Source organism: Lepus europaeus, chromosome 5, assembly GCF_033115175.1.
Source record: "Lepus europaeus isolate LE1 chromosome 5, mLepTim1.pri, whole genome shotgun sequence".
NCBI classification, from domain to species: domain Eukaryota; kingdom Metazoa; phylum Chordata; class Mammalia; order Lagomorpha; family Leporidae; genus Lepus; species Lepus europaeus.
The window spans coordinates 24867065-24881723 of record NC_084831.1 but is presented as its reverse complement, the minus strand read 5'-3'; the positions used below and the strand labels follow the sequence as shown (position 1 = coordinate 24881723).

General features: G+C 59.6%; 2 protein-coding genes across 5 annotated transcripts in view; one reads left to right on the top strand and one right to left on the bottom strand.

The window, feature by feature from the left end:
• The window catches only part of YARS1 (tyrosyl-tRNA synthetase 1), a 29334-nt gene extending 24104 nt beyond the window's left edge, over positions 1–5230 (top strand). For both annotated transcript variants that reach the window (XM_062190886.1, XM_062190887.1), the window contains exons 10-13: positions 537–634; positions 1471–1664; positions 2161–2302; positions 4443–5230. In XM_062190886.1, the coding sequence (XP_062046870.1) occupies positions 537–634; positions 1471–1664; positions 2161–2302; positions 4443–4553 (545 nt within the window). In that variant the 3' untranslated portion in view covers positions 4554–5230. The remainder of the gene's footprint in view (positions 1–536; positions 635–1470; positions 1665–2160; positions 2303–4442) is intronic.
• A 297-nt stretch (positions 5231–5527) lies between these two features.
• The window catches only part of NHSL3 (NHS like 3), a 29455-nt gene continuing 20323 nt past the window's right edge, over positions 5528–14659 (bottom strand). For 2 of the 3 annotated variants that reach the window (XM_062190882.1, XM_062190884.1), the window contains exons 2-7: positions 11910–12080; positions 11772–11827; positions 11407–11530; positions 10690–10806; positions 8002–10596; positions 5528–7656 (exon numbers count right to left, since the gene is read on the bottom strand). In XM_062190882.1, the coding sequence (XP_062046866.1) occupies positions 7634–7656; positions 8002–10596; positions 10690–10806; positions 11407–11530; positions 11772–11827; positions 11910–12080 (3086 nt within the window). In that variant the 3' untranslated portion in view covers positions 5528–7633. Of the gene's footprint in view, positions 7657–8001; positions 10597–10689; positions 10807–11406; positions 11531–11771; positions 11828–11909; positions 12081–13586; positions 13693–14659 lie in introns of those variants that run through there. The other variant, XM_062190885.1, reaches the window with a different exon arrangement.

Below are 14659 nucleotides of genomic sequence, written 5' to 3'. Positions count from 1 at the left end.
CACCCTGACAACAGAGGGACAGAGTAGATGAAAATCTGGCCCGCCACTTCTGAAAGGTTTTCAACCCTGCCTTATTTATTTTTTTAAGATCATGTATTTATTTGAAAGTCAGAGAGACAGAGATCTTCCATCTGCTGGTTCACTCCCCAGATGGCTGCAATGGCAGGGGCTGGGCCAGGTCAAAGCCAGGAGGTTCTTCCGGGTCTTCTACATGGGTGGCAGGGGCCCAAGTACTTGGGCCATCTTCCAGTGCTTTTCCCAAAGCCATTAGCTGGGAGCTAGGTTGGAAGTGGAGCAGCCAGGACATGAGCCGGTGCCCATGTGGGATGTGGGGATCAAAGGCAGTGGTTTTACCTGCTACGCCTGGCACCGGCCCCTGTCTTCCCTGCTTTAAAGAAGGTTTACCCCGGTTGGTTGATTCTGAGGGCTCTACACCAAATCTTGCCTGAGCTCCAAGTCCTCGTTTTGGTGGGATCAGCAGCTCATTTGCCATGGGGAAGGAGGAGTCTTGATCCCATGAGGTTTTTCAATTCCAGAGCCAGTTGCCAAAGGCCCTGCCAAGAATTCAGAACCAGAGGAAGTCATCCCCTCCCGGCTGGACATCCGTGTGGGGAAAATCATCAGTGTGGAGAAGGTACTCGTTCTTACCACATCCCAGAGAAGCGGATGGGGTCAGGCCCCTGGCCTGGCGACAGGAAGCAACATCCCCGGGGTCACACTGCAGGCAGAGTGCAGGTGTCTGATTCCAGGTGTTGGGCTTTGCGTGGCCTCCGGACCTTATGCAACCAAACACGTCTGGGCACTTAGAGTTGGGGGGCGGGTGTTAGTCAGAGGGAACTTGTTTATCTGTGAAATCCGGTCCGACAAACTCACCTGCTTTCTCTTCACTTGCATGGACAAGCTGCCGGCCCTATCTCGGCTCAGCCACTTTGTCTCCCCCCTCAGACAGTGGTGGAGGGAGGAGGACTTCCTTTTCCTGAGACAGGGGTCATGTGGCCAGTGCCGGGACTATTGCTCTGGGCTTTTCATACCTAGCATGGAGTGACCTTTCCCTGTAAAGACCTAGTCACCAGAACCCCCTCGACGGCCACTGGTGCTTCAGATGCTGAGGCCAACAGTTGTCCAGCTGTCCCCCATCTCCCAGTCACCTGGGACCCATCTAGCGCGGCACATGGACCATAATGGTGGCTACCCGGACAGTCCAGGCCATCGGTCTCTGCCAGCGGTTCCTTGACCTCTTACACAAGCACGTGGGCTCATTTCCCTCAAAGCTGGCCTCTTGGCCCAGAGCAAACCATACCTAGAATGCCCATTTCTCCTGCCTGCCATCCGGGGCCTGGAAAGGGTGAGCTCCAGAGGTCCCTCCAGGGGGCTCTACAAGGAACAGGTGCCCCTTCCTGGAGTCAGAGTTCCCCGGGCCCTCGGTCCTCCCCACTCGCTCTTCTGCTACCTGACATGTCTTGCTGGCAGCACCCAGATGCAGACAGCCTGTACGTGGAGAAGATCGAGGTCGGGGAAGCTGAACCCCGGACTGTGGTGAGCGGCCTGGTGCAGTTCGTGCCCAAGGAGGAACTGCAGGACCGGCTGGTGGTGGTGCTGTGCAACCTGAAACCCCAGAAGATGAGGGGAGTGGAGTCCCAGGGCATGCTTCTGTGCGCGTCCACGTGAGTGAGGCCTCGTGGGGGAGGTCAGGAGGATGAGGGAGCTGGCCCACGTGCTGCCCTTCCCCGGGCCTGCAGCAGCCCTGAGAACACATGTCTCTTCCGCACTAATGCCAGAAGATAACGCTAGGAGTCGTTGCACAAGTACACGACTTGAAGCACTTTGCTCAGTTGATTTTTGTTAAAATGGAAATTAAGTTTTCAAAGGAGTTTCTAAGAGGTGGAGCCAGGATTCAAATCCAGTGCTGAGGGGCTGAAAAGTCCCTGCTGGGTTGTTTCATACTGCTTCCCCTGAGACCCAGACTGTGGCATCAGATTTCCTTGTAACCTAACCCTGGTGATAACCAGGCCAGCTAAGCGGGGACCTCCTGGGCTCTGGCATCGAGGAGACCCTAAATCCCACGTGGGTCCCTACAGAAGGGCCTAGTTGCTTTGGCCACCCTGGCCTCTGGAAGGCATCCATAGCCTCACCCTTCCCTTGTCCCGTGTGTCTTCCCAGAGAAGGGGTAAACCGCCAGGTTGAACCTCTGGACCCTCCTGCAGGCTCTGCCCCTGGTGAGCGAGTGTTTGTGAAGGGCTACGAGAAGGGCCAGCCAGACGAAGAGCTCAAGCCCAAGAAGAAAGTCTTTGAAAAGCTGCAGGTAAGGAGCTGCAGGTGCTCCCCTTGGGCCGGGTGCCTGGACTGTGTGCCCAAACTGCTTTGCTCTGTTACTGAATCCACAGCCGACTCCTTCCCAGTTGGGACTTCTTGGGCTTTTTGTTTGTTTATTTTTTAAGATTCATTTATTTGAAAGAGTGATGGAGAGGGAGAAACAAAGAGAGATCTCCCATCTGGTGGTTCACTCCCCATATGGCCACAACAGCCAGGGCTGGGCCAGGCCAAAGCTAGGAACTCCATCCTGGTCTCCCACATGGGTGCAGGGGCCCAAGGACCTGGACCATCTTCCACTGCTTTCCCAGGGGCATTAGCAAAGAGTTGGGTTGGAAGTGGAGCAGCTGGAACTCAAACCAGTGCCCTATGTCAGCATTGTAGAAAATGATTTAACCCACTGCCCCATGACACTGGCCTTCTAAAGATTTATTTATTTATTTATTTGAAAGGCAGAATTACAGAGACAGAGGAGGGGAGAGACCAACAGATCTTCCATTTGTTGCTTCACTCCCCAAAATGGCCACAGAGGCCTTGGCTATGCCAGGCCACAGCCAGGAGCTTCGTAGAAGTCTCCCACGTGGGTGGCAGGAGCCCAAGTACTTGGGCCATCCTCCAGTGCTTTCCAGGCACATTAGCAGGGAACCGGATTGGAATTGGGGCAGCCACTGCTCTCACTACTCAAACCTGTGCTCAAAGAGTATGCCGGAGTCGCGGGCTGCACCTTCACCTGCTGTACCCCAGTGGGGACTTCTCTGAGCCCCATCTTCATTCCAGACCTTTCTGAGCAGCATGGTGGTCTCAGGCCTTGCAGGTACTGAGGCACTGTGGGAGGGACGTCAGACATTTCCCCACTCGATCCTCAGGCCCTGGAGGATCATCCCCATCTTACCGACAGAACTGTTTCCAGTGGCCACGTGGGGTTGCCAGAAGTGATGGAGCCAGGATCAAAACCCTCTCAGGGTGCCCCCTGCCCTCTCTGACCTTGGAGCACTCATTCTCTCCTCTCTGCACGCCAGCCCACACGTGGCCTTCCCCAGAGATCCCAGAGGATCATTCATTCCACAAATACCAAGTCCGTGCTGGGCACTATTCTGGGCACTGGCCTACATCCATGGATAAAGCTGCAAAAATTGGTTCTGCAATGGAGCCAGTGCCCGTGTGTGCCTCTCCTGCTAACATGCTGTTTCCACAATCATACAAAGTGCTTCAAGGGCATGTGGAGCGGGGCCCCTCCGTAAATAGCTTTGCACTCTTCTCCCTTTCCTGTTTGCTAGGCTGACTTTAACTTTATGCCTGAAAAATTTTTAAGATTATTTATTTATTTACCTGAAAGAGTGATGGAGAGAAGGGCAGAAACAGAGAGATTTTCTAACTGCTAATTCAATCCCCAAATGGCCCCAACAGTGCTCGTGCAGGTCTCCCACATGAGTAGCAGGGGTCCAAGCACTTGGGCCTAACTCTGGTCCCCAATTTCCTCATCTTTTTGAATACTGAGAGAGGGGCACACTCTACGGTAGCCTATGATATTTATCATCATTTAACTGAAACCTTATTGTTAGCGAGCTTGTTCGCAGTTGTCCGCTAGTAGGATGCTAGGATGGATGTCTTGATACCTAAGTCTTTGCACTTTTGACCAAATTTACACCAACCTCCTAAGGGAACTTGCCTGAGTCAAAAGATGTGAACATGGCAGCTTCTGACCGGCTGTAGCTGGCACCACAACACAGTACTGGCAGTAAAAGAGGGCCTACAGGCTGGCGCTGTGGCTCACTAGGCTAATCCTCCGCCTGTGGCGCCGGCACCCTGGGTTCTAGTCCCGATCAGGGCGGCGAATTCTGTCCTGGTTGCTCCTCTTCCAGTCCAGCTCTCTGCTATGGCCTGGGAAGGCGGTGGAGGATGGCCCAAGTGCTTGGCCCTGCACCCACATGGGAGACCAGGAGGAAGCACCTGGCTCCTGGCTTTGGATCGGCACAGCGCACCGGCTATAGCAGCCATTTGGGGGGTGAACCAATGGAAGGAAGACCTTTCTCTCTGTTTCTCTGTCTAAATTCTGCCTGTCAAAAAAAAAAAAAAAAAAAAAGAGGGCCTGCGCTCGCTCCCACCAGTCTCCACCTTTCTGTCTTGTGCAGGCCGACTTTAAAATCTCCGAGGAGTGCATAGCACAGTGGAAGCACACCAACTTCATGACCAAGCTGGGCTGCGTCTCCTGCAAATCGCTGAAAGGCGGGAACATCAGCTAGCGGCCTGGCGGCTCCTCCCCTCCCCCGTCATCCCGCGCCCTCCGCTGCCTCCTCAGTTTGCTCGTCAGTCATCCATAGCCCACCTCAGGACACTGAAGCAGCAGATCCGTGGGCCTGCAGCTCCCCGGCGCAGAGTCTGGGCTCCTGCTGTCTGGCTACAGTGAGACTGACCCTGGCGGGGAGTGCTGAGAGCAGGGCCACAGGAAGTTCAGCTCTGCCCTCTTCCCTTGGCAGCCAACCTGAGAAATCTGGTTCCAATGTCACTCTCATGCCACAGTCCTCGTAATTGGAAAAATACTGGTTTCCAGGTTTTCTTGGAATTATCCCAGCAGCTGGGCCTCTAGTCGGGATCTAGTGCCTTGACTGGGCTAATTACAGCTTCTCCCCAACAGGAAATTGTGGGATTTGAAAAGGAAAGAGAAGGGAAAACAGAGAAGCTAGTGGTCTACCGAGTAGCTGGCCGCTTTCCCAGTGCCTGCCTCCTGAGGCTTGGCCCTGGGGCACAGGGATGGCCACAGGGCTCCCGCAGGGTCCCTTCATCCAGCTGTGTTAGCATCAGGAGTGAACGGATGGAGCAGTGTGGGTTTCTTCACAGAGGGTCGGGTACTTCTCCATAAGACATCTCAATCAAATCACCATCAGTATCAGAAATTCAAATAAAGTGTCTGAACAACGGAGCCTGAGTGGTGCCTGTGTGCGGGCTGGGCCATCGCAGCAGAGAGCATGGGTGTGGGGCAGCTGCTGCACCCCTCACCCAGCCGGGGTGGCCCTATGATGGGGGCGGGGCAGAAGAGACCCAGTCCTAGGTCCAGTGCTGGCAGCAGGCAGAACACACCCCCTTCGAACACAGCCCCAAACCCGCCCCTCCTTTCAAGGGGCCGCGGGCATGACTGGGCGGGCATGCCGTCGTGTGAGGTGTGCCTCCCTCAGACCCCGACTGGAGTTGGCACCCGTCTGTCGTGGAGGGGACAAAGCAGCAGCAGTCACAGCCAAGTTTCAATCATTTAATTAATTAACACCTTCAGATGAAACACAGCTTTTCCATGTGTCTCACGCAGGCTTCAGGGCAGAGGGAATGAATTGTCTGTATAGATATATCAAAGACTCAAAAATTTAAAGAAATATATATATATACTTCTCTCTGACATTTTTATGGGAATTAAAAATCAGAGGCTTTTGGTCTCTCCATTTGCACTAGGTCAAGCTCACTTACCCTAGAGGACAAAGAAGGGTCGCCTCTTCTAGATCACCCCCCTGCTTTGCACTCTCCCACCCAGGGGAAGCAAGCGCAGAAGATCCTATCTGAGGATAAAGAGCTCCCGTAACATTGCAGGCGAGGGGAGGGGAAGGTGGAAGTCGGGCTCTCCCAGGGCTGCGCCAGGGCCCGATTTCCAGGGAGCTTGGACCCAGGCAGGGCTGGGGGTGGAGAGGGTCAGGAGCTCTGAGCAGAGCAGTGCTTACTGACTGTCCTCCCCCAACTCGCCGGGCAGGGGCAACACAGACCCAGCAGCAGCTCCATTACCCACGGGGAGAACCAGGGGAGAGCCTGGGCTTGGAGCCACAGGAAGAAGACAATAGGGACAGACTGAAGATGCCCTCGTAAGGGCCACAAGAGCCTGGGCTCTCACACCACACTCCCTGCCTTCCTAGCTCTGGTTTCGGGAGGGAGGGCTAATCTTGGTGGTAGAGAAGCTAAAAAGGAGATTTCTTGCCAGGCTCAAGCCCAACTCACTGTCGAGGAAAGAAGATCAAGAAGGGGCAGCCACGGGTGGCAGCCACACTCCTGCAGGGACAGCCATTACCTACATAGGTGGCACAGGCTGCAAACAGGAAGGGAAGGTCCATTAAAATCCCCAGAGAGACGAGCAGCAGAGGCTGACATCCAGGGGACACCTACCCAGCCAGCTGCTGCGGAGCCCTGGGTAGCCCCTTGTTTACTGGGGAGGAGTCTCCAGTAAAAGCTGTCTTTGGTTTCCCAGCCCTGCCATTCGCATCACCTCCCCACCTGTGCTGAAAGCTGCAGCCAGGAGGACATGCACCTGCGAAAACAGCAGAGGGACCGGTCGGAAGGAAGGCTGTGGGGCCAGGTCTGGGCCCACTGCCAAATAAGCCAGCCCCCACCAGACCTGCTCCCCATTCACCTCCTCAGTAGTTTCTGGCAAGGGGACAGGGACAGGGACACAGCCTCTGAAGGGCTGCAGAGACCCACTCGAGGAGAATAAGGGGCAGATGCCCGGCATGCCACGTGCCCACTGAGATGTCACTCCTCGGTCCTTCCACCGGGGACAGAGCCAGCCCGTGGACCTCCGCTTTGTCTTCCTCCGCCCACCCATCTGGGCCCTGGCAGTCTCCTCCCTGTCCCCTGCACGGAGCACCTGGCAGAACTGGAAGGCAGGAGGGTGGTTGGTGCTAAGTGGAGGCACAGGAAGGCCAACCCCACTGCACCTTTTGTGCTTTGGAATGCCACAGCCCTGCTCCTGTGCCCGGCCCGCCTGCGGAAGCCTGTGCGGATGCAACGACACGCCCACCTCCACGAACTAAGAAAAGGAGCAAACTGGATGGAGGGAGGAGGGGCAGGTGGGTGGAGCTCTGGGCTGGCTACCAGAGACCCACGCTGCTGCCATGTAAACAGGCCCTGGGAGTGTGGTTTCACGGGCCCTGGAGGATGGACGTGCAGCCACTTTTTCAAAAGTGCTTTGATTCTGGACTACAGTATATATGCGTGATTTGGACACAAAAAAAATGGAACGAAATAAACTCGTGAGGCGCTCTGCACCCACCTCTGTGGCCTCAGGGCCAGCAGGGGGCGCAGCTACCCACTCCCTCCAGCTACCTCCCAGGAGATGAGGCTAAGGCCAAGACGGAGGCCGCAGCTGCCAGCTGCCAGAGGTGATCCAGTCGGGCACACACGGGAGGGCGGGCAACGCCAGACTTGCATAAATATCGAAGGCCGTGGAGGTTAAGGCTGCGGGCGTCCTCTCAGGTTGTGTCTGCGGTTCCTCTTGTCCTTGGAGCTGCTCAGGTCCCTGAGAGATTGTGTACCTGGGATGGGTCAGCAGTGCCACTGAGGTGCCTTGTGGTCAGACCAGCTCCTTCTTTGGGTCTGTGAGGAAAAGAAAGGACACTTGGTGGAGGGCTTCCCAGCCTGGTTCTGGCACTGGGAGCCCAAGGCACATCCTCACCCTGCCTTTTCCCACCCCGTCCAGCCCACGTCAGCAGCACTGGCTGGCCATGACAAACGTGACCCCTGCCACTGTAGCATCACAGGGGCCTAGGGCGGGCAGGAAAAATGGCAAAGTTGGGATTCAAACTCAGCTGGCGTGATGCCAAGGCCCCCCAGCCTCACCCCAGCAGCTCCTTCCCAGTAGCTTCCCAGGCATCCCAAGACCAAGCGCGAACCCTTCCGGGGGTACTCGGGATGACCACTTCCCAGCACTGCCCACCATACCTGAGCCTGGGGGGCCCATCTTCTCCTCTGGGCATGCCAGCTGCACCACACCTCCGTTCGCCGCCAGCTCCCCCTTAGTCCTGTCCTCAGCATGACTGAGGCCATTGGTGGGAGGAGCACTGAGGGACTCAGCCCGAGGGAAGCTGGGGGAGGCAGGCGGTGGGACTCCCACAGACGGCTTGCGGGCCACAGGTGGAGGAGCCTTCGGCGGCTTCTTTGGGGGCTGGGCATCTCGTTGCTCCGAGATGCTCCGAAGTTCAGCCACCATTTTCCGCTGGAGGTCGGCCTGGGCCTCAGGAGACGCGGGCCGCTCGAGCTGCAGCTTCTTGGTGCCCTTGGAGAAGATGAAGCTGGCGGTGGAGGCGGGAGACTGGGGAGGCCGCAGCTCTGCCTCGGGCGCTCCGCTGGGCTGGGCACTCAGCAGGCCATCGGCGGCAGCCAGGCTGGATGCCTTGAGTCGCACAGCAGCATGCAGCCCTGAGCACGGGGCTGGCACGGGGCTGGCCCGTCCAGACAGGGCCCTTCGCAGGGGCTTCTGAGGGGCCAACGGCCCTGACGCTGGGGTGGGAGCCCCAGTGGACGCGCCCACGGAGCGCAGCCGTACCATCTGCAGCAGCGAAGGCGTGACCAGAGGCGCACCGGCGTCCTCCCTGGGCGCCCCGCTGCTCTTGCTGCTGCAGCCCACTGGTTCCTTCCGAGGGAGCTTGGCCACAAGCCCTGGGGCAGAACTAGCTGGAGATGGCGGGGCTGGCGGGGCTGGTGGGGCTGGCGGGGCCGGAGGGGGCTCTGGAGTACCTTGGAGCTGGCTCTGCAAAGAGACAGCAGCTGGCGAACTGCCAGGCTCCGGGGCACCAGAGGGGTCTGCAGGCTCTGGGCCAGCCACAGAGAAAAAGGCCTCCTCGGGTGGGGGGAAGTCAGCCATGGACAGGTCCTGCTCCTCGGGTGCAGGCGGCGGGGGCGGGGGCCAGCTGGGATCTTGGAGGGGCTCCTCAGTAGTCTCTGGGGCAGCTGGAGCCTCCTCAACCACCTCCAGCTTCTTAGTGGGGGGTGGCGGGGGATGATAAGATGGGGGTGGGGATGGCGGGGGTGAAGGGTCTTTGGAGATGATGGGAGCCTCCAGGAGTGGGGTCAGGGATGCCTGGGGGGTGGCAGGGGCTGCAGGACTGGCCTCATGGGGAGAGACAGGCCCAGAAGCCAGAACAGGGGTGGCCAGAGCAGGGGCAGCCTGGTTAGGGCTCTTGGGCTTGGATGGAGGTGGGGAGAAGGGCGCAGGCACCTTGGGGTGAGGAGGTATCACAAACCTGTCACCCAGGGGGGTTGACATCTGTGGACCAGAGCGGTCCGAGGGGGCAGGGTCAGAGGAGGAGGAGCACAGAGAAGTGAGGGAGGAGGAGACAGAGGCCCCAGGAGATCGAAGGGAAGTGACACGCTCGGGTTTAGGGGGCTGAGCCTTGCCTGGGGAAGCAGGGGCACCTGCCAAGCCCTTGGGAGGGAGGGTGGGGGTCCCACTCTGGCTAGAGTACCCACTGGAGGGTGAAAGTGTCCGTTCTGGGGAGCGCGGGGGGCGCCGGGAGCCACTCGGAGACAAGCCAGGTGCCCAGCCGCCTGCTGAGGTGCGGGGACAGGGTGCCGCCCCCAGCCCTTCTGATCCCCCCGTGGTGGGCGGCCGGGGCTGCGGCGGCTGCTGCTGCTGCTGCTGCTGCTTGCGTTCAGGCTTGGGAGGCAAGCCTGAGGGGCCGTCAGGTGCTGCGGAGCCCCGCTGGTGCAGGGAGTAGGTCCGGCGGGGAGGGGGTGGGGGCCGCTTCAGCTTCCGGAGGGACACACTGCGGCCCGACAGCTGCCCGCTGCTCCGGATGCTGACCGTGTCCGAGGCCTCTGCAGTGCTGCCCCCGCTGGGGGAGCCCCGGCCACTGCCGCCCTGGGGAGGGGGTGCCACGCTGCTGCTGGCCACTGAGCCTTCTGGCCGGCCCTCGGAGCCCCCCTTCGAGGAGAGGGTGGACCCGTCGGATACGATGGTCTCGGAGGATTGAGAGTGGCTCCAGGTGTCGCTGGAGGAGGAGGGGTGGCGGCTGAGGGGCCGTGGGCTCGAGGCTGAGGAGAAGCGGCCCAGCGAGCGGACGGAGGCCGGGCTGGCCGAGAGCAGGCTGCAGCGGCTCAGTGTGCGCAGGCTGCGGCGGCCCAAGGCCACCACGTCCACGGTGGGTGGCAACACGGCGTGTGGGATCAGCTTCGACAAGTAAGTGGCCTGGGGCGAGATGGACATGGCTGGGCTGAGGGGCTCCGGAGGCCCTGCCCCTCCTGTCATTCCAGGCACTGCTAAGGACATGGGCCGGTTCAACGGCGGGGGCCGGGCCCCTGTGGACCGGCCAACCAGGGTATCGTCCCGGTAGACACGGTCGATGTGGCGCTGCAGTGCGGCCTCTGTCTCGGCGCCCGCCTCCGCCTCCGCCTCTGCCTCCAGTGCCTGCAGGGACACCCGGGCCCCTGTCCCCAAGGCCAGCCCCGCTGGGCGGCCATCCACAGTGGGGATGCGTACAGTGTCCCGCGGACCAGGAGGCCGAGGAGTGCCTGGTGCCTCCCGCTCATTTCGCAGGCCTGGGAGAAACGGGAGAGGTGGGGGGTCAGCAGAGAGGGACTGGCCAGCGCTCCCCGAGGCCACCGCCGCCGCCCTCCCAGTCCAGGGCTCACCGAGTTCCTTCTGCACGTGTTGTGGTAGACCCAGCACGGTGCTCCGCCGTGGCCGCCGCCGTCGCCCTGACTTCCCGGATGACTTTGGAAATGAGTCATGAGGTCGGAAGGTGGAGCCTAGGGGCCAGTCCGGGGGAGATGAGCAGGGGTGGAAGAAAAAAAAACCGTTAGAGCAGCAGGAGTCAGCACACTCTGCAGAGCACCACTTTTGTGGAATAAGAAGAGTTATGGGAAAAAAACAATTTGCACAGTCAAATAGGTGTGGGCGAAGCCGGGTTAAACCAAACGGGAAGTTGCTTTTCTGTAAGACTTCTAGGATGCTGCTAAGTCAACAATGATAATTTCCACTCAGTAAACACAGGACTATGTGTCAGCCAGCAGGCTAAACACTTGGCATCCATTCCAACAAGGTAAGTACTCTTATTACTCTCATTTTTATAGAACATTAAACAGAAGCTCAGAGAGGTTAAGGGTTTGCCCAAGGTCACACAGCTAGTACGTGTCAACGCCAGGCCTCACACCCAGCCTTCCCCACTCTGAACTGTCCTGCTGCACAGCCCACATGTTGTGAATCTCCAGGAGGACACAGGAGACTGTGTCTCCTGAATTCACTGAGTCACAAAGCCTAGGGAGCCCCTGGGTTAGGAGGAAATGGGCAAGCCAACGGTGCCCCCCGTCCCCTCCCCTGCCCACAAATCCCAGCTGGTGCGCAGACACCTTTGCGCTGGATCATCTCAGAGCGGATAGAAAGAGCATCCTCTGCCGTGGAGCTCTCGGCCGTGTAGGACGTGGTCTGGCTGCAGAAGGAGATGCTGTCTTCATCCGGCCCCGTACGGGAGGACTATCGGGGGAAGAAGAAGGAGATCAGGCCCTGGCCTGGGCGGGGCTGCCTCCAACTCTCCCCACTGGAACTCTGGCTCGTGGATCGCCCCCGCCCCCAGTATAACCCAGCAGCAGCTGCAGCAACCTTGGCCTGGCCCCTCAGGACACAGGAAGGAAACAGTTCCAGAAGGGTCCAAAGGGGTGTGTGTAGAGGTGGGGCAGGGAGGGAGGAGTCCAGAGGGACTGGGCGGGGGGCTCACCTGGATGCTCTGGGTGTCTCCATGGTCCCAGCCACTTTTGTTCAGTTTCTGTTTTTCTGGAAGATACCAGAGGGTGTGTTGGGCTTGGCCTCCAACCTTGGGAGCTAAGAGAGTACACTGGCGGGAGGGGAGTGTTACCTTGGTGCTGCAGTGAGCGGAGCCCCTCCTGCGCTTGCGTGTGCAGCTCTTCCAGGTGGGGTGGCCGCCCACTGGGGAAGAAGACATTGTCCTGGTGTTCATCCACTGCAGACCCTGGCCCCTGGCCGGGCCCTACGCTTTGATGTTTGTCATTCTCAGCTTTGGCAGAGCCTAGTGGGATGGAGGAGGGAGGGAAGTTGGGGCTGGAAGACATTGGGGTCCCGGACATGCCACAAGGCACAGCCACAAGGGTACCCACAGTCCCCAGCCTGTGCACAGCCCCTGCGCACACGGTGATACCCACTTCCCCCCACCTGGACACACAACCCATCGTTCTGGGATATGCACCCAATACATACAGCTCCCACTGTGCACACACAAACTGTGTCTGTCATTCAGGGCCCCATACAAGACTGCCTGGGGACACACATTCCCCAGCTGCAGCCCCCAAGTCCCCTATAAGCATACTTATAGTGAAACCTCTCGGCCTACATCCAGAAAGAAGGAAGACCAGGAAAGAGTGGGAGCTGGCAGGGGACCTACCCAGAGTCCCAGCAAAGCCTGGGGGAAGGCACACATGGGGGTATATATAACCTTGTGGGTCCCCTACTCACCCATGTGGCTGGCCCTTAGAAGTACGGGCAGAGAGAGGAGGACTGGGCCCTGCCACCCTCAGCCAAGGAAGCTCCGGACTCTGCTCAGGGAACAGTCCCAGGTGCCCCCCCCACTCCCCTCCCTCCTAGAGGCCCTGGCCCTTGGTGCAGAGGAGCCAGGATCCATTACAAAGGCTCCAGTTACAAGCCCCGCCCACGGAGGGGTTGGTCATCTAATCCTGGGTGTGGGGGGGCTGCGTCAGCACTTTGCAGCCCTGGCCCCCCTCTAAATGAAACCGACAACATAAGCAAAAGCGCTAGGAGGGTCATGTGACCTGGATGGCACCTTGTGCCGGAGCAGGAACAAAACAAACCCATCACAGGGCCGCGCCCCCAAACACCTGCCTCTCCTCCTGGGCATCCTCGGGAGTCCCACCAGGGCAGAGCTGGGGTCCCCCAGGGGACCTGATGGGAACTGCTCATCCAATCCTCCTGTTTTGACAAGATGGGGAAAACAGGCTCAAGGGGGAAAGGCCCTGCCTAAGGTCAGCCAGCAAACGGGAGTCAGAGCCAGGAGGAAAACTCTGGGCTGCCCCGGGACGCTCCTGGGTCACACACACCTGGAATCCCTGGCCACCTCTGTCTTAATCCTGGCATGGAAGCCCAGGTCTTTGGAGGAGGAGTGGGCACAGGTTCCCCCCACCCCACGCCTCTAAGTCCCCCAACTTCCTGTGGAACTACTTTCCCCACCTCTGCTCCCAGCCCACAGCCCCTCTCACTGGGGAGGGGGCTGCCGGCTCTCTGAACCGGGCCCCGGGCTGTGCTCAGCGAAGCGCTTGCAGCTCAAGCGCGGCTTCAAGGTCAGAGACACCTGGCCCCATCCTCCCAAGCACAGGCAGGGCCCAGACAAAGGCAGCAGCAAAGCGGCCGGACAAAGCAGCACGGGAGACTCTGGCCTCGCTACCAGCCCCCAGCCCCCACCTCCATTACTCCTTCCCGGCCTTGACCCCTTTTTCTACACCAGGGTCCGGCAAAGGGACACATGGACAATCCGGGCTCTCACCCCGCTGCCACACCCACTCACCCTTCTTCTTAAAGAGCCCAGGAAGCGTGGGGAGGTGGCGGCCCAGGAACACCACCATGACTGCGGGCGCCGCTCGCGACCGTCCCCTCTCCCGGCCTCTCCCGAGCGCCGCGCGGTGCCTTCACCATGACCCAGCACGGAGGAAAACGCCCGTGCGCTCGCGTCCCCGCCCCGCGGCAGCACTGCCGCCAGCCGGAGGGGGAGGGGCCGCTCCAGGTCCTCCTCCCACCTTCGCCACTGATCCCGCCCACCGGCCGACCCCGCCCTCAAGAAGGATGCAGGGCGCAGGAGGGAAACTGAGGCACGGAGTCTGTGCGTTCCCCGCTCTGGTTACTCAGCTGCAGCGGGGGTCCCCTAACTCTGCCACTGCGTCCTGGTCTAAATATTCCGGAGCCAGAGCTGGGGCAGGGGTCCCGGCTGCCAGATGGGAGGCGGACCAGCCGCCAGACTAGACTTGGCAAGGTGCCCGCCCCTAAGCCCTCCTGGCCGGTGAGGGTAATGCCCTGGGGACAGAGCTCAGCCAATGAGGCAGTCAGGCAGAAGCCCAGGACAGCCCTGTGGGGTTGAAGAGGCCCCTGGAGGGGCAGGGGGCTGGCCCAGGACCCAGGACCCACCCGGGAAGCCAGGACAGGCCCAGGGCAGAATCACAGTGGCTGCTGCCAACAACCTCTCTAGCGTGTGTCCAGCCCCACACTTTCCAAAGGGCTTTCTTCCCACTTTGACAATGCGACATCAGAGGCCGGGAAGTCACACAGCACAGGCAGGGCTTCCACACTGACCTCCAACTCCTTCCGCCCAGGTTTCTTTCCACTGACCCCTCTCTGTGACTCTGGGATCTGTGCCGGGTCCCCCGGCAAGGAGCAGAATGAGCCAGAAAATCAGAGAGCAGGGGTTCCACCTGCCCACACTGGAGCACCTGGGTTCAACAACCGGCTCGGACTCCTCACTCCAACTTCCAACTGATGCAGACCCCGGGAGGGAGTAGTAACGGCTCAGCAATTGGGTTCTACAGGGGAGACGTGGCTTGAGTTCCCAACTTCCAACTCGGGCCCCATCCCAGCCCCAGATGGCCA